Below are 18,440 nucleotides of genomic sequence, written 5' to 3'. Positions count from 1 at the left end.
ACTTTTGCATTTGATTGAATGATTACTTGATTAAATAGGTAGTTCTACAAGGAGAGGAACTGTATCTGTTAATCTCACTGCAAAGCTGCTAGCTCCGCCTAAAATGCTCAGTAAGGACAGTGTTTTTGGATTAAATGAAAACGCCCAGCCCGGCGCGGGGGTTCCTGGGCCGCAGCGTCACACTAGTGCCGCGCGTAGTGTGCGTCACTTCCTCCCGGAAGACACTTTCTTCGGGAACCACTCAGATTCCTGTCACTTCTCAGAATTCTTCTGTGGTGGCCATGGCTCTGCCACCCTTCTTTGCCCCGGGTCGCCCCGGCCCGCCGCCCCCGCAGCCGCTGCCTCCCGCTCCCTTCGGCTGTCCGCCGCCGCCACTACCCTCCCCGGCCTTCCCGCCGCCTCTTCCCCAGCGGCCTGGCTCCTTTCCGGGGGCCTCCGCCCCTTTCCTCCAGCCTCCGCTGGCTCTGCAGCCCCGGGCCCCCGGGGAAGTCTCCCGCGGGGGCGGGGGCGGCGGCGGCTCTTTCTACCCGGTGCCGCCACCTCCGCTGCCTCCGCCGCCGCCCCAGTGCCGGCCCTTCCTAGGGAGCGACGGCGGTGAGCGCCCGCGGCCGCCGCCTCCAGGCCCGGGGCCGCCCTGGAGCCCGCGCTGGCCTGAGGCACCGCCGCCGTCCGACGCGCTCGGGGACGCGGCCCTGCAGCGCCTGCGCGACCGGCAGTGGCTAGAGGCGGTGTTCGGAACCCCGCGGCGGGCCAGCGGCTCGGTGCCCCCGCGCGCGCCCGCCGGGCCCAGCCTGGGCGAGGTGCGCGCCCGGTTGCGGGGTGCCCTGCGCCTGGTGCGGCGGCTGCGCGACTTGGGCCAGGCCCTGCGCGAGGCCGAGGCCGACGGCGCGGCCTGGGCGCAGCTGCATGCGCAGGCACAGCCGCTGCGCGCCGAGCTGGCCGAGCGGCTAGAGCTGCTGACCCAGGCCGCTTACGTGGGCGAGGCGCGGCGCCGGCTGGAGAGGGTCCGGCGTCGCCGCCTGCGGCTTCGCGAGAGGGTCCGGGAACGCGAGGCAGAGCGGGAGGCGGAGGCCGCGCGGGCAGCAGAGCGCGAGCAGGAGATTGACCGCTGGAGGGTCCAGTGCGTGCAGGAGGTGGAGGAGAAGAAGCGGGTAAGAGCAGCTGACGCTCGCGGGCGCCGGGATAGTGGTGGTTGACACCTGAAGGGCCGTGAGGCTTTGCACTGTCGGTTCTCAGCTTTAAGCCTCTTTTTCCTCTTCCGTAAAATCAAAAGATAGTTGGTCTTTCGTACCACGTATCTCCATTTTGGTTGCGAGTTAATGGTGTATAGTGTACACAGTACAGATGCTCTGGGCGCGCTGCAAAGTCTCATGAATACCAAGTATAGGATTACACAATGATCTTACGGGGATGATAGATCTGTTTCTTGCTCCATCGTTCTGTCCACTTAGTAACATTCAAGACGAACAAGCGTCTGGGCCTTGCGTCCTGTATTGCTCTAGGTGGTTTTAAGAATACAAAATAAAATCAACTTTGGGCCGTTTCTCCAGGAACGTATATCCTGATTGGCTGATGGGCCAATAGTAATGATTTCCCCAGATTCCTTTGTTTACAAGTTCAGCTGTATTCTCAAGTTCAACAATGGTATTTTTGAGCACTTACTATATACTAGACACTATGCTGCCTACAGTCCTCACTTGCAAATGCCAGATTTTGTAACAACCCTGAGAGGTAGGCAGTATTATCCTAAATTTGCAGATTAGGTAGTTGAGGCATAGAGAAATTAACTTGCCAACAGTCACACATCTGGTTTGGGGGCAGTTTCACTCCAAAGCCTACTGACCTCAAGTTCTTAAGTAGAGGGCAAGGGTGAAACTGGAAATTGGTTAGATATTCTAATTAAGGCATCCTCATTACTTTTGAGTTCCTCAAGAGACTTCCCCTGTCCCTTCTCTCTCCACAACCAGCTAGTATTTCCTCCCTCCTCCTATCTGTCACAGCCCTGAGTCTGATCCACCTCCCCTGTGAAGTGTATCGATGGCAAGCTTTGTCTTCACACCTCCAGGAACATATCAGTGCCTTAAAGGAGAGACAGTACCTTAATCTAAGGGAATTTGAGCCAGTTCAATAGACATTTAATGAGGACCTACTGGGGCTGGCTCACTACTCGATGCTGGAGACAGAGATGAATAGGACATAGACCGAATCCTTGAGGGGCTTAGAGGACTATGGGGGATCGTGTCTGTATAGCATGGTGTGTGTTGGGATTTCAACTGGAGGTTGGGGGAAAGTATCAAGGAAGGCGTCCCAGATGATCCAGTGACATCTCAGCTGAGTCTTATATGAAATGTCCAAGCTAAGTGAAAGCAACATGTACAGTTCCAGGAACAAAAGAGTGAAACAGCATGGTGTATCTGTAATGGTGAAATCATAGTGCTCATTTGACAGATGGGAAAGAGAGCTTTAGTCAAAAGGATCCTCCCTACCACCCACTGCAAGGGTACTAGAGAGGGAGTCCCGTGAGTAGTGACTTGAGGAACCAGGGTTATTTAGTCTCCATGTGAACCAGTTTAAGAAGAGTAAGAGTGGGTTTTCAGACATTGGTAAGGCTGTCCCATCAGAGACGTTAGAGCAGTGGGGCATAGGCTGTGCTTAGGTGTCACTGAGAACGCTGGAGTCGGGGCCTTTCCGACCCCGTTCCTCATCCTCCCTGCTAGTCCGAATCTTTGCATCTAGGAGTCTGTATTTTTAACGACAGAGCCCCAGCTTGGCAAGGTAAGTTGGATACAGATGTTCCTTGAACCACGCTTGAGAAACTCTGAGGAAGAAACAGAGGCAAGGGCCCAGGTGGAAGCTGCAGAGAAGATAATCCCTGGGCTGGAGCAGTGTAGAGGCGAGTGGTGCTCGGCCCGGAAACTGGGATGTTGATCCAGTGGAGTCTTTCTTAACCCTGGGACCACCCGATCCTCTGAAATCTCAAGCCCGGGCAGCTTTTCTCTGTTGTAAGCTTGTTCCTCTTTAGGTTCCATACTAGGTCTCATGGCTTCTCTTTCTCTTTCAGGAGCAGGAACTTAAAGCTGCTGCTGATGGTGTCTTATCTGAAGTGAGGAAGAAACAAGCCGACACCAAAAGAATGGTGGATATTCTTCGGGCCTTGGAGAAATTGAGGAAACTTAGGAAAGAGGCTGCGGCAAGGAAAGGTAAGCACGACTTTGCATTTCTTCTTTTACTTTACCCTGGCACCTCCCCGTCCCCAAAGTATTTGATAGAAAAATACTTGATACTTCATGATTTTCACCCACTAGGGTAACCTAAGCTTATCAACAGTACCTCAGAACTTTTGAAGCAGGAAGCCTCAGATATTTAGCCCTGGGTAGCCAAAACTGAAAAGGATGTGGAAACCCACTGCCGTGTGTTCCTCTTGACTCACCATTCCCATCCCAGGCTTTCCTGGCTAAACTTTTCTGAGTGAGTTTGGCATGGCTGGTCAACTTTGCCCATATACCAAGGTGAAAGCTACCCTGTCTTTACTTGGTGCTTCAAAAGGTGTCAAAAACTTACCATGCTCTTTCAGATACATTTCAAACCTGAAACATTGCTATTTGAAAATGTATGAATGGTTAGACGGGGCGGGGAGTGCCCTGCAAATTGTATGGGTGCCCATACAAATTGCATGGATGAGGAACGGAGTTGGAAAGGCCCCGACTCCAGGGTTCTCAGTGACACCTAAGCACAGCCTATGCCCCACTTCTTTAACGTCTCTGATGGGACAGCCTTACCAATGTCTGAAAACCCACTCTTACTCTTCTTAAACTTAAACTCGCTTGCAAGTCACTTTTGGACCTAGAAGGGCTCAGTAGCCTCCTCTGGACTCTAGAGGGAGCACTGGTTTTCTAGAAGTTCCCCAGTTTGCTTTCCATTAGCTGCCTGGATCTTTGCTCTTGCCAGTCTTTTTGTCTGGAGGGCCCTCAGTCCCATCTTTCCCATTTAAGCTCTCACTCTCCTTCAGAAGTAAACACAGACGCAGCATCATCCACCCTTCCCTGCTCTGGGCTGAGGTGACCTGCTGCTCCTTTTCATTTGCACCTGGCTGGGACAAAGCGCTGCCTTATTTAGTAGGCCATTGTCATTCACCAGAGATAGTTGAGAGTGTGCAAATTAGCAAGTACCACAGCAGCAGAAGATTTCTCCTGTGTGGTTTAAAATATGATTGAAAACTGCAATTCAGACCCTTTGTAAATTTTCTTTGGGATATGTGCATTCTGTCTGCTCATTCACTAGTTAAGTGATTAGCTTCTGCATGCCCAGCCTCCAGACTGGCTGATTCAGATTCAGGTCTCAGAATCAGATGACCCCATTCAAGAGTCAGAGTGGTGTTTGCATCTACTGTGTCTGCCTCTTTCTTTTCCTGACAAAAATTGCAAAACCTGAGGGCTACTATTTAATAGTCCCCTACTTCATGTCTTCCATGAGGTATGCTCAGTAAATTTTCATCAAGTGAAATCACCAGCATAATTTCTCACTATTAGCCTTCCTCACTTTCCAAAAGAAGGGAGAAATTTTAGGAGAAATTATGATCTAAAATAAGCAGACTCTTTGGAATTGCCTTGAGTATAAAACAAGTCAGTGTCTAGTAACTGAGTTTGTTGGATACTTTGAAAGAAGTGCAACTTTCTAATTTCTCTTTAAGGCATGTGTTTCTCCAATTACCTACTGAGAAAATGAAGCTGGTTATGTAAGTAGAGACAAGTTGTAAAGAGTCTTATGGACTAGGACTAGATGTCTCACCTATGCTGAAAGCTGAGTAGAACTATTGAAAGACTTTTAGCAGAGAGTGAAATGATGACAAAGAATAGTGCTGGCAAGTAGAGGAAGATTTGGGGCTTCTAGGAGGGAGGAGAAAGGAGAGACTGATAGGCTACTGTTGTCTGGGCATGGATAGTATGGGAGTGTGAAATAAGGGTCAGATGGTAAGTTGGAGAAAAGTTTATGGATTTAAGAGATGTGAGTAGTGTGTGTGAAGTATGTGTATACACATAAGTAAATAACTTGGGGAGCTCATGTGGGAGCTGAAGGAAAAAATGACTTTCAGGTTCTAGCTTGATCTCTTAAATGAATGATAGTACTGTTCTAATTGACCAGGAAAAACAGAAGCAGGAACAGGCTCAGGGCTGATGAGTTGGTTTAGGACCTGTTGAGTTTGAGGTGGCCTTGGGGCATTCTGGATAAGAGTTTATTAGCATGTAGCCATAAATTGGAATCACCTTAAGGAGATTGTGTGGTATGAGATGAGGGTCAAAAACAAAATCCTAGAAAATGTCAAAATCAAACTGGATAAGGAGGAGACTACAAAAGCGATCAAGAGAGATAGGAGGAAAGTGTAGACCTCCTGGGGCTTCCCAGGTGGTACTAGTGGTAAAGAATCTGCCTGCCAGTGCAGGAGATGTAAGAGACACAGGTTCGATCCCTGGGTTGGGAAGACTCTCTGGAGGAGGGGATGGCAATTCACTCCAGTATCCTTGCCTGGAGAATCCCTTGGACAGAGGAGCCTGGTGGGCTGCAGTCCATAGGGTCACAAAGAGTCAGAAACAACTGAAGCGACTTGGCCTGCGCCCATGTAGACTCCCTGCTTTCTTCTGGAAAGTTGCAAAATGCTGAAAGAGATTGTGTAATAATGGGTAGGTTACTTCTCTGTACCTTGATTTTTCCTCACCTGTACGAAGGAAATAGTGATAGTACCTATCCTTGGGGTGTTGCAATGATTAAATTAGTAAACATATATAAAGTGTTTAAAACCATCCTGGCAAATGTTTAAGTGTTTCTTCCTATTATTATTACCATCACCATCAAGTAATATGAAGATTAAGGGCCATCCCTAACAGATCATTAGTGACCTATGTGGGGTGCATTTCAGTTGGGTGGTATGAGTAGAAGACAGACTAGACAAGATCAAAGAGGGAATAGGAAATCAAAAAAGCAAACAGTGAGTCCAACTCACTAAAAGTTTGCCTGTGAAGGGAAGCAGGAGGGATAGTTGATGGCTTGAGGTCCTATAGGAAGTAGGGAGATTCAGATCCTGGATGGAGATGTTCATGTCAGTGGAGAAGGAGCCATTTTCACTGGAATGAAAACGAAGAGGGCAAGGATGGGTAGTAAGGCAAATGAGCAAAGTCGGGGGAAAAAAATGTTAAGGAATTTCCTGCCTGATGGACTCTTTTTCTCTAGGGAAAATGCTAGATGGGTTGCTTAGAATAGAGAAGGAAGGCTTTAGGGGAGCAGTTGCAGGTTTGAAATACTTGCTGTGAGGAACGAATGCGAGCCACCTGGAGAGGCCTGGGGATGTGGCTGCAGAGAGGTGCTGAATGGGCAGAGCTGACTGAAGCGTACACTGGCCCCAGTCCCTCAGTGGCGGGTGCATCTGACAGGCGAGCACAGAGCACAGGGCTGTTGGGGATCACGTTCTGGAGAAATCTGATAGTCTGGAGGGGTGTTTTTGTTTGTTTGTATTTTGTTTTGTCTGTTTTTAATTTTTTTTTACTGCACTGCATGGCATGCAGGATCTTAGTTCCCCAACCAGGGATTAAACCCATGCCCCCTGCAGTGGAAGTGTAGAGTCTTAACTACTGGACCACCAAGGAATTCCCATAAAACCTCCCAAGGGGGTTTTAGTGAAACTGATGGAGTCTCAGGTAGAAAGCCAGAGAAGAGAATAATTGGATTTAAGACTTCAGGGGTGGAATATTTTTTCTAATTATGCCAAGGTCCAAGCATGGGCGAGGCCCTAAGGTGTGGGTGGCCTCAAGGGAAGTAAAGGGGAATAAAGGAGAAGGCATTGGTATCTGGGAGCTGCCTGAACTAGAGAAGTAATGGTAGACAGTGGAAGGATCTCACCTAACCCAGATCATGTCAGTGGAGAGGGTCTGGAAGAGGGTTGGTGGGGAGTGCCATTTCAGGGGGAATGTGGTGAGAAGTGATCCGTGAAGGGCTGAGGAATGTGAGCGTGGGTGGTGCGGCCCAGCAAACTGAGATGGGAGCAGGCCGCACCTCCTCATGGGTCTGGAGGTGCTTTGGGGCTGATGGATTAGCTATATATTTTTGCTGTACTGGCAGATTTTAGTTTTTGTAGCAGAGATTGTATGATCCACAAGCCTAAAATATTCAATGTCTGGCCCTTTATAGAAAAAGTTTGTCAATCCTTGGTTTAGGTAAAAAATGAAACAATACCATGAACTCATTACAAAGCAACAAAATGACAGTTTAAATTTCTCAGTACATAAGAATTTTGTGTGTATTTGGTAAATAATTATCAACTTAGTAGAAGATGGATTTGAGTTGTAGAGTTTCCATAGGTGGGAATGAGTGGATGAAAACTTGTTTAAGCAAAGAAATCCTAACAAAATGATCTGAAGGACCATTAGCCTTGGAGATGAAGATAGGAGAGCGGATTCCACAGCCATTTAGTTGCAGTAGTTGAGGAAGAAAAGAATTAGACCTCCAAATCAGGGTGACCAGCCTTCCCCAGGACACTGGGTTTCCAGTGCTAAAACTGGACAGATGAAATAGTTGGCTGTGCTACTCTCATTAGCAGCCCGTGAGGTTATTGTGGTTGGTTAAGTATATTTCTTTCTCACTGCTCAAGTGTGCACTCTCAGAAGTTTAGACTCAGTCAGAGGGAGAATTATTTATTAATTGGGTCTAGGTGTCTGTGCTGTTTTTACAATGAAGAAATAAAAGACAGTTCCTCCCTTTAGTAAAGGAACTGTCCAGCTGAAGGGTCAAAAACATTAGAAATAAACAAAATCAAAGGTTAAGTGGTATGATACAGAAAGAGGAGTTAGTGAAACTCAGGGTAGGGTCAAATTAATTGAAGACTCAGAAAGGTCAAATTGAGCCTCGAATGTAAACTCTAACCAAACTCATACTGGAAGTAGGACTTTGAGTCTGCTCCTTAGAATATGGATTTGAGGGTAAGAAGAGGTTGTATCTAAACACCATTTGGATCTCGTTGCCCAGGGGTCTGTCCTCCAGCCTCAGCAGATGAGACTTTTGAGCATCACCTTCAGCGACTGAGAAAACTCATTAAAAAGCGCTCTGAACTCTATGAAGCTGAAGAGAGAGCCCTCCAAGTTATGTTAGAAGGAGAACAAGAGGAAGAGAGGAAAAAAGAGCTAGAAAAGAAACAGAGGAAAGAAAAAGAGAAATTTTTACTTCAGAAGCATGAAATCGAGTCCAAGTTATTTGGGGATCCAGGTAAGTTCATCTGTAGCCAGTAGAGAAAAGAAAAATACTAGATTGACAGCTCTTTTGCTCGTGGATGATCTCCACCTAAGCTAAGAGGTGGTAGACGACAAGTGACACGTTTAGGATTTGAATTCTAAACTATATCCTGGAAATCAGGGATGATGGTGAGACACATTTGATCATATTATATAATCATAGACTAAGTCACTTTGCCTTGAGAAATACGCTCTACACGCTAAGCATGATGACATGGCATGGTGCGTTTTCTTTTTCAGATGAGTTCCCGCTCGCTCATCTCTTGCAGCCTTTCCGGCAGTATTACCTCCAAGCCGAGCACTCCCTGCCAGCACTCATCCAGATAAGGTCAGAGGGGCATTGTCCACGTCTTCTTTCCCTTAGGTAGCAACAGGCAGAATTTATGTTGTTGGGGTCTGTTACTGTATCTTTTTTTTTTAGTTCTTATGCATTTATGTAATGTTTCTAAGTTTGAAGGATGCCACTTACATCTTGTTTAGTCCTCATTAACTCTTGAGAAAGTACATGTCCCTATTTTAACAGGTGAAGACACTGAAACTCAGGTTGTGACTTGCCATCTGTGTTATCCCATGCTATAGCTGTTATGTTGACTTAACACATTGACTTCCTTTTCCTAATTCTTTTCTGCGGCTAAACAGGCCATGGAAAAGAAACCCTCCCTGTGTACTTACTTACCTGTGGAGACTGTTTAAAACCTACACTGACTTGTGAGTTCAAAGCCAAGAGAGCTAGGAACAAGGAGTCTCACCTTAATCTGCAGTTACTAATGAGCCGGGTAAAGTTTTTAGCTCTGAGCCTCACTTCCCTTACCTGCAAGATGCAAATGGAGGATTAGACTGTGGCCTTCAAATGTGAACAGTAGTACCCTCCCAGATGCAGCCTTTTGAGAAGTCAGTTTGTATAACAGAATGAATGAATGGGTTCCATGGGCAGCTTAAATCTATTACTGGAAGCACCTTGTTGTTTCTAGGCTCCCCAGAGCATCTCCTTGGATCTAAGGGTCTTCAAAGCCCAGTTTGAAAAACTGCTGAACCAAGCGGTCTTTGAGGATCTGTCCAAAGGTCCAGCAGTGCTGATGAGCAGTGTTCTGGGAAAAGTGTATTTCTGGCTAATGTACAAGTTTTAGCCTTTAAATATATTACAGTTGATTCTCGTTATTCATAGGAGCTGTATTCTATAAAGCTGCAAATGCTGAATTAGAGGATGTTGAACTGCTGCTCCTAAAGGAAAAGTAGAATTAGATTCCTGTGAGCCTCTGGCCATAACATTTCATCAACCAATCAATATATAAATTTTTTCTTTTTTTAAAGACACCTTGTTTAATATATATTTTTGATCCTTTAACATTGAACTCATTACCATATAACTCATGCCTGAAGGTAGCTTATCTAACATACATGTATTCTCCATAAGGCATATTGCAGCCTTCTCATGCTAGCTTTAGCACTCTAGCACTATACTTGAGACATTTTAAACAACAAAATGCCAATAAAAGGCACAAAAATGTGAAGAATGTTGTCCTAAATAGACTACAAAAAGGACACTTGTTTACAACAGGAGAGCTGAGAACAAGGAGGCAGAGTGTCACCATGTTCCACTGCACTGGGGAACACGCCCTTTGGTGGCTCAGGTTTTTCACTGCTCTGTGCGTGTCAGCAGGTAACCATGGAAGCACCATGAGTAATGATTTGGGAGGTTACACGTAAATTTTAGTGAGTAAGCAAATTTGCAAATACAGAATCTGTAAGTAATGAGGATCGACGCTATATTCATTATTTGGTTATCCATAAAATACAAGTTCTTTGGAGTTTTTTTCCCCATTTGTATGTACATTAAGAAGCAGTCTTTTGCATAATTTCTAGAAATTAAGTTCTTTAGTGGATTCATATCAGTCATTTGAAAGCAGAGTCCTGAAATAGAATACTTAGTTGCTAACATCTTGCTTGGAATAAAACAGAAATAAACAGTTGTTCTACCATGTTCTTATTAAGGCATGATTGGGATCAGTACCTGGTGCCATCTGATCATCCCAAAGGCAGTGCCATTCCTCAAGGATGGGTCCTTCCCCCGCTCCCCAGCAACGACATCTGGGCAACCGCTGTCAAGCTACATTAGTAAAGATGCTCCAGGAGTGTCATCCAGCCAAGGCTCTTCCCAGCTCTAAGCATCAGTGATGCTGCCGTCTTGCACAGTAGACCAGACTCCATGTGGCATTGCCCTACCCAGAAGTTACGTTTTTCTTCTGTCCTCTGTCTCAGCCAGAGGTGCCTCTTGAATCAGGAGATTAATACGATTCTTCAAGAAAGGACCTAGGTTGACTGAGGTTCTCGTGATAGGCAGTGGCCTTGATTCACCGAATTTGCCTCTGTTTTGAGGGGCTTCATCCAGAGTGACTTGCAAGTTTACCCATATCTTTCTTGCGTGGTAGTGGGTAAGTACACTAAACACACATATCCTCGACACGTGTGCTCTGGGTAGATTAGCAGTCCTTGCCTCAGGACTGCTTGTTAAGGCAAGCTTGATGCAAAAATCTCCTTACCTTTCTTACCCAAAGACCCCCCTAACTTCCAGGAAGAAAAGTCAGGAAGGCTTTATCTTCAGTTTTGTGAATTCTACTTTTGGTGCAGCTGGAGAGGCTAGGCTGCCAGAAAAGCTGGTGGTCTCACTGCTAGTCATGTGGAGAACTTGGGAGGCCTGCAGAGTACTTGTATCCAAATTGGATTGTGTTTTAATGGATGCCAGCTGCATTTCCCCCATGTTAGAAGAATCCTAATGAAAGCACCTGCTTTTTAAGCTCCTAAAGGTCTGGTTGTTCAGAATCCCTAACGATAAAAATTAATTTCCTTATAGGATTGGGACCCTGATTAACTTCACTCAGTCACCCTGTGGGAGCCAGTATAGTGGAAATTGTGGAATTTTCTTAGGAACTCAAGCTTCCAAGAATACACATGTAGTTGAAGTGAGGGGCAGGGGGAAAGTGGATTGAAATAATAAAGTTTATTTTTTATATTCGTTAATAAATGCTGTTGTGCCTGGAGATGATCAATCATATAACATTGTCAGGTTTTTTTGTTTGGTTTGGTTTTCCTTTTTTGTCATTTATTGTGTTATTTCCAAAAAGCTAAATAAATATTATTTTTATTTTTTAGTTTCAGCCTTTGCCCTTAATTTGTTGCCTCCCAGATCACTGCTCACTCTTTCTCACTGCTGAAACACACACACGTTATAAAGTTCACATTTAGTAACTAGGCATTTGCTCCAGAAAGGCAAACCTCAAACACCAGACTTTGTATGTGGAATCCAGCTCTGGATAAGCAGGAAAGGACACCTCAGCTTTGGAGGTGATTTCATGTAATTGGAAGCACTTGGGTACAAGATACTAACTAACACATTTGTCCCTTTTTTCTTTCATTTGCACTGTTAAGTTTCTATATTATGCATTACAGAGTTAACAGGGTGTGAGAGCCATCACTCCTCCAAAGTGTGTCTAAACTCATAAACCACAGAATCTGACACAATCAGGCTCATATCACCCCACAGGCCTGTGTGCCCTTTTGTTATAAATCTCCATTTTCTGGTGAGTTGCAGGACAAGTAGAAATAAAAGATGAATTGTACAATATATATTTGGTTCCAGAGAGCCTTGCTTCAAAGATACCTGCATTGATGGGCTTAGGGAGTGTGGAGCCGGGACTCAGGAAAACTCAGGCAGCAGGACCCAAGGAAAAGAAGACAGTCTCAGGTGGAAAAAACAATTCCCTCGTTCCTCTCATTCAGCTTCTGCAAAGTTTTAATAAAGTGAGCATTGTTTTTGTTACTTGTTTGGTTTTTTGTTTTGTTAAGTTTTTCCTAGTTTATTGCCCTGTGTCGTGGTGGTGGCAGCAGCCACTGGTACGTCATGAATTCAGAAACAAGACTTATAGTAGTGTCTTTCACGAGCTGTACTTCTGACAGTATGGACAATATCTCTGTAATCTTATCCCAGGTCTTTTCTTTCTTTTTTTTTTTTTTAATTGTGGAAAATTTCAAACATTGACAGGTAGAGAGAATGGTATAATTTTTTTCATCATCTGGCTTCAAATAATGGTCAACTCCTGGCCAATCTTGTTTTATCTGTACCCCTACCAATCACACTGGATTATTTTGAAGCAAATCTCAGATGCCATATTACTTCATAAGTGTTTGAGTTCATAGCTCTAAGACATTAAAAAATTTTAACCACAGTGCTGCTATTGCACCTAAAGAAATGAATAACTCGTTGCTGCTGCTAAGTCACTTCAGTTGTGTCCGACTCTGTGTGATCCCATAGACGGCAGCCCACCAGGCTCCCTCGTCCCTGGGATTCTCCAGGCAAGAACACTGGAATGGGTTGCCATTTCCTTCTCCAATGCATGAAAGTGAAAAGTGAAAGTGAAGTTGCTCAGTCGTGTCTGATTCTTAGCGACCCCATGGACCGCAGCCTACCAGGCTCCTCCATCCATGGAATTTTCCAGGCAAGAGTACTGGAGTAGGGTGCCATTGCCTTCTCTGGAATAACTCGTTAGTATCATCAAATATCCAGTCAGTGTTCAAATGATCTCATAAATGTGTGTTTTGCATTTTGTTCCAAATCAAGATCTGAATGCAGTCTATGCACCGTTGTTAGTTAATGTGTCTCTTAAATTTCTCATAACCCATAGGTCTTCCCGTGTACTGTTGCACTTTTACTCTTTCGCTCCCTTGCAACTTATTACTTGAGGAAATCAGATCATCTTTTTTCTCTAGAGTTCCCAGTCTGGATTTCGCTAACTGCATCATTGTGATTACATTTTCCTCTGTTCCTGTATTTCTTATAACTTAATGATTAGACAGAATTGTACCGTAGCCATCTATGGCTGTTGGGCACTTGAAATTGAGTTTGAACTGAAGCTGAGTTTGACTTGAGATGTACAATTACACGTGTGGCTCATACATTTCTATTGGACCATGCTAGAGGTTTGATCACATTAAGATCAGGATTTTCTGGCACAAGTATATCATAGACCTGGTACTACATTCAGGAGGACTAATCAGCTGTCTCCTTTTGTGATTTTAGCAGCCATTGTTATTCAAGACCTAGACTCACTTATTTGGATTTGCAAAAGACTGAAAGTTTAATTGTGCCCTTCTTTCTTTTACTTCAGTTGGAATATTAAAAGGAGAAGCATCACCTCATCAACTATTTGATTACACAGGACCACAATTTGTATAGGAAAGGCAAAAAATAGACACATGGTTTTATTTACTAGTATTCAAAATAATGAGTTGCATCCTCTAAAAGTTACTAGTAAATTTTGTTTTTAAGTGTCATTATGAATTCGGATCTAAATGGATTTTTCTTTCAATCCATTGCTATTATTTTTCATTGATTGCCTCATGTTTGGCCAGTGGGAGCCTCTTTAACTCCGATCCTGAGTTCCCACTCAATGCCAGTATTCTGTTCCAAGTTTACCTTATAGGTGTAGCCTATACTGGGCTTCTCAGGTGGTGATAGTGGTAAAGAAGCCACCTGCCAATGAAAGAGACGTAAGAGATGTGGGTTTGATCCCTGGGTCGGGAAGATGCCCTGGAGGAGGAGTGGTAGCCCACTCCAGTATTCTGGCCTGGAGACCCCCATGGACGGAGGAGCCTGGTGGGCTAGAGTCCAGTCCGTAGGGCTGCAGAGAGCTGGACACGACTGGAGCAACTTGCCACAGGACTACTTAGCACGCAGCGTATAGCCTACATTCTCTATGTATTGAGCGTAAATAAAGGAAAATAGAGAATTAAATCCTTCAAAGACTAACCAGAAATGTGTTGGTTCATCATGTCCTATATAGAAGAAATTTATTTATCTTGACAAATTAACAGGAGATACTATATTTGTGAGAAACTCTAATAAGAGCATTTAAGAAATTAGACAAGTACAGGGAAGATTGGAAAATGAAAGAGATTAGTTGTATGTTAAATACTGAGAGTGTTCAGTGGGAGTGCCGGAGTTTATGACGTCAAAGAATTTGCTATAGCCAATCAATTTAATCACTCTAAAGCCATTCATGCTCCTATGTCCACGTGATTTTTGTGCAAGGATAATCGAGAAGCTTAGGTGGGATTATACCATCTGTTGTAGCAATTTACTTCTACAAATTTTGTCCTCAGAGAAGCTATCTTGGGAATTACAAGGTAAGTGCAAAGTATGTCTTATTCCATTCAAATAAGAATAATATATAGGAGTATGAATGCTGTGAAGTATTAGCTGTGACATAATTTAGGGAGTAGAGATTACATGAAGCATTTCCCACTAAATTTTTTAAAAAAATTACTTATAACCAGCTATTCCCACACAATTAACTGTTTACTTTTGGGTGTACCCATGAGTAGTTTCTGACTTGCTAACCTGACAATCCGTGAAGAATTTGTTTCCAATGAAGGTTCCATTTTCCTTTTGGAATAAGCTGGGTTTTTCATAGTCTCTGAAGCAAAGATTGAAGTCTTGGAGGCAGTTGGACTTAGAATGGATAACTACGAAGAGCAGCAGACACTTTTCAACTTCATTAACTTATTCTTGCCAGAATCTGGTTACCAGGGTTTGAATGGTGTTCTTGGGAAATTATTACTTACCATTTTCCAGTACAGTGTTAAATGCTGGCGACATAAAAAGGGGACACACATAGGATTCCTACCCTCCTGCAGTTAGTCTAGAGGAGAGAAGTCTAATGATTATACACGATAATTGTAGTCAGTTGTAATTGTGATAGGCACTACAAAAAAACAGTATTAAGACACAAATTTATATTTTTCATGGTTCAAATTTTTTTAAGTGCCTGTTGATGCTCAAATAATTTGCTGAGTACAGGGGCTATAATGGTGAGCAAAATACCAAATACTCCTGAATGAGTACAGGCTTTAAAGGAGATAGATACTCACCCAACAATAAAAAAAATGGGCCAAGTGCTTTGAAGGAGAATATGGTTCCCCCTCTTTCCCCCCCCAAACTGAGTGTTCTGTAATGCTTTCAGGTGAAATAATACAAAACATCTATGTGTCACATAGTAAGTGTAACAACTATCATTTAATTTATGTCTGTATTTACTAGGTTACAAAGTCAAATGTATTTCATTCCATGGGTCACAGTAAAAAAAATCTTGAAAGCCACTCTACTAGTGGTACCAATTCAAGTTTGGGGATTAGGGAAAGCTTTTTTGGGGACATGATGAGCTCTGAAGATTTAGCTAGTGGGAAGAGACGAAGAGGAACATTGCAAGTATCTGGAATAGTGTATGTAAAGACCCTCTGTGGGGCTGAGAGGGCAGTGCAGTTGAAGGCCCGCATGGTGAGAATAAGACGGCAAGCGAGGGAGAAGGGGCCAGACGCTGCAAGGCCTTGAAATTCCTTGTCAGGAGCTTGATTTTATTCTGAGAGTAGGGGAAGCCATTGGAGGCTTTTAAACATTGGAATGGCTTGAAATGATCAATTTCATCCCAGTGTGTGTAATAGAATGATAAGGTATGAGAAGATACAGGGACACTAGTTGTCCAAGTGAGAGAGGAAGGGGCTCAGATTCCCATGGCAGCAGTGGGGGTAGCATGAAATAGCTAGATTCCAGAGATTTAGGAGAGAAAATCCAGTGGGAATTTGAGATGGGTGGTGGTGAAGGGGAAGAAAGTGTTGGGGATGAGTCCCAAGCTTTTGTGTGTATCTTAGACATTCCTTGAGACAAGGAATCCTGGAGGAAGAGGAGCATTTTGGGGGAGGGGGACATCTGAGTTTATCTTGGGTATGTCAAGTTTGAGGCACCCTTGAGACATCATGGAGGAGATACCTTGTAGGCAGTTACATTTATAAGTTTGATCTTAGAAGGGCCTAACTGGAGAATTTCATGTGTGAGTACTGGCACATAGATTATTGAAGCTGTGGGCAAGGATGAAGTCATTTTGAGAGTATAGTGGAGACCTATAATACTAATATCATTGCTGGGGCTCCATGTAGATCAATTACTATGATCCCTATCATCCAGCCCCTAGCCCCAGGCTCAGAAACAGCCACATGGGCACAGACCCATGAACTGATGTTGGAAAGGTTCTGGGTTATGCAGTTTGTCGGAGCATGCATAGACCGGCTTGCTTAATATCCTCCTTTCCCACCCTGACCCCACCTCTTCACATCCCTTCAGGGCTTTCCCCACTGCTTCCTGAATGGTGTTAGCACTCAGCCCAAGTTCAGCACCCTGCCCAGCTCCCCCTCAGCGCACTCCTTCAGTCTTCCTGCAGACTGTGTCTCAACACAAACCATACACTGGACTCAAGCAGCTTGCTTCCCTCTCTCTCTGCCCTGCCCCTGCTCCCTGGCTTAAGCTCTACTCTCCCTGGAGTTGTGTGCTCTCTCTACCTCACCTTCCCGCTCTCCGTAGGCTTTCCTCCCACCCTCCAGGGTTCAGATCAAGTCCTGTTGTTTCTGAAGTTTCCCCAACCCCCATAAGGACTGGAGTACTCCCCTTCCTCTAGAAGAATATCATCACTTAATGATCTGTGCCTCTTATTTTGTATTTAGCAGAGTGACTGTCATTTTAGAATATGATCTAACTAGATCATGTCTTACATTGTAGTACTGGCTGCTATTAAAATGTGCTTCCAGAATCCTCAAACTCTTAAAGAACTCCAGAAGCAGGTATAGTGCTGAGAACATCATTAGGATACAGATGTTGGAGTGAAGGGAAGGAAGCAGGGGGCTCTATGCTTGCACATTGGACGCGCAGTTCACACTTGCGTCTCAACAAACTGTGGTCTTTCCCCATAGCTAAAAATTCTAACGATGGCCAAAAATGTAAACAATAAATCTGAGACTGCCAAAACTTCCTCACTTTCTTGTGTCCCCTGCTAAGGCTGCTAAGTCACTTCAGTCATGTCTGACTCTGTTCCACCCCATAGACGGCAGCCCACCAGGCTCCCCCGTCCCTGGGATTCTCCAGGCAAGAACACTGGAGTGGGTTGCCATTTCCTTCTCCAATGCATGAAAGTGAATAGTGAAAGTAAAGTCGCTCAGTCGTGTCCGACTCTTAGCGACCCCATGGACTGCAGCCTACCAGGCTCCTCCATCCATGGGATTTTCCAGGCAAGAGTACTGGAGTGGGGTGCCATTGCCTTCTCTGACATGTGTCCCCTACAACTCCTTATATCTCAAAGGTCCCCTGTAGGAAGGGTTGATGGGGTAGACTACTTAGTGATCACACTGGGAGCTGTCTGATCCTATAGTATGAAGACTCACTCCCAATATGCTGGGAGACTGTCCCCCAACATGGGGTGCAGAAGCCTTTGAGCCTTCCATAGAGTAAGACAATGACAAGAGAGGGCAGACAGCAGGAATGAGGGAATTAAAGGATTTGCCCATCTGGCCTCCTTTGACCTCTATGCCCTCAGATTATCCACTCTTCCTCTTCACGGGATGTTCTCCTGTGTGTATGGGGATGACCCCAGTGACCCGGAACAGCAGAACTTTGAAACCATCCTGATAGGGATGATGTTGTATTGATCCAGAGGTACTCCCTGGTAAACCCTGATTACAAAATGCCTGTGGTCAGGAGTCTAGATTTAAGTATATATTATAGGCAGTCATGAAATTGAATTCTGTATGAATGAATTTTGCTTTTTTTTTTTAATGCAACTGTATTTAATGTGGTCCAAAATATGTAAAAAAACAAATCCCTGGCTGTTGTATTGTTAAACTGATACTGCCCTTGATCTTAATCAAATGGTTCAGTGGCTATGTGTGAATTTTAAATTTTTAGATTTCAACTTAGCAGATATTGTTGACTAATATTAATTGACTTTCTCATCAACAGTGCATGAGAGTTCCAGATGTTCTACATCATCAACACTTGATATTGTCAGGTTTTTAAAAATTTTAACTCTTCCTCTGTGTGTGTGTGTAGTGATATCTCATTATTTCATTTTGGAATTCCCTGATGGCTAATGAGGTTAAATAACTTACATGTTTTTTGGCTATTTTGATGTCCTCTTTTGTGAAGTACCTGTTAATATCTTGCCTACTTTGGTATCTTTTTCTTATTGATTTGTAGAAATTTTTTTATTTTGGATATGAGTCCTTTGCCAGATATGTGTAGTACAAATATCTTCTTCCTCTATGTGATTTGCTTTTTCACTCTCTTAA

General features: G+C 44.3%; 1 protein-coding gene across 1 annotated transcript; it reads left to right on the top strand.

The window, feature by feature from the left end:
* Positions 1-246: 246 nt before the first annotated feature.
* Positions 247-11,815, top strand: PDCD7 (programmed cell death 7). Its single transcript, XM_065941364.1, has 5 exons — positions 247-1,151; positions 3,062-3,200; positions 8,014-8,250; positions 8,517-8,604; positions 10,269-11,815. The coding sequence occupies exons 1-5, from the start codon at positions 282-284 to the stop codon at positions 10,390-10,392; spliced, it is 1,458 nt and encodes a 485-aa protein (XP_065797436.1). The 5' UTR covers positions 247-281; the 3' UTR covers positions 10,393-11,815.
* Positions 11,816-18,440: the final 6,625 nt, after the last annotated feature.

Source organism: Muntiacus reevesi, chromosome 7 (assembly GCF_963930625.1).
Source record: "Muntiacus reevesi chromosome 7, mMunRee1.1, whole genome shotgun sequence".
In the NCBI taxonomy this organism is placed as follows: domain Eukaryota; kingdom Metazoa; phylum Chordata; class Mammalia; order Artiodactyla; family Cervidae; genus Muntiacus; species Muntiacus reevesi.
Note: the sequence above shows the minus strand (reverse complement) of the source record. Positions and strands in the feature narration are given on the sequence as shown.

Excerpts from the sequence above, each read along its gene's own strand:
- PDCD7 (XM_065941364.1), top strand. The coding sequence starts at position 282 with ATGGCTCTGCCACCCTTCTTTGCCCCGGGTCGCCCCGGCCCGCCGCCC. Across the intron at positions 3,201-8,013 it reads AGAGGCTGCGGCAAGGAAAG|GGGTCTGTCCTCCAGCCTCA; the intron begins GTAAGCACGACT and ends CTCGTTGCCCAG. Across the intron at positions 8,251-8,516 it reads CAAGTTATTTGGGGATCCAG|ATGAGTTCCCGCTCGCTCAT; the intron begins GTAAGTTCATCT and ends TTTCTTTTTCAG.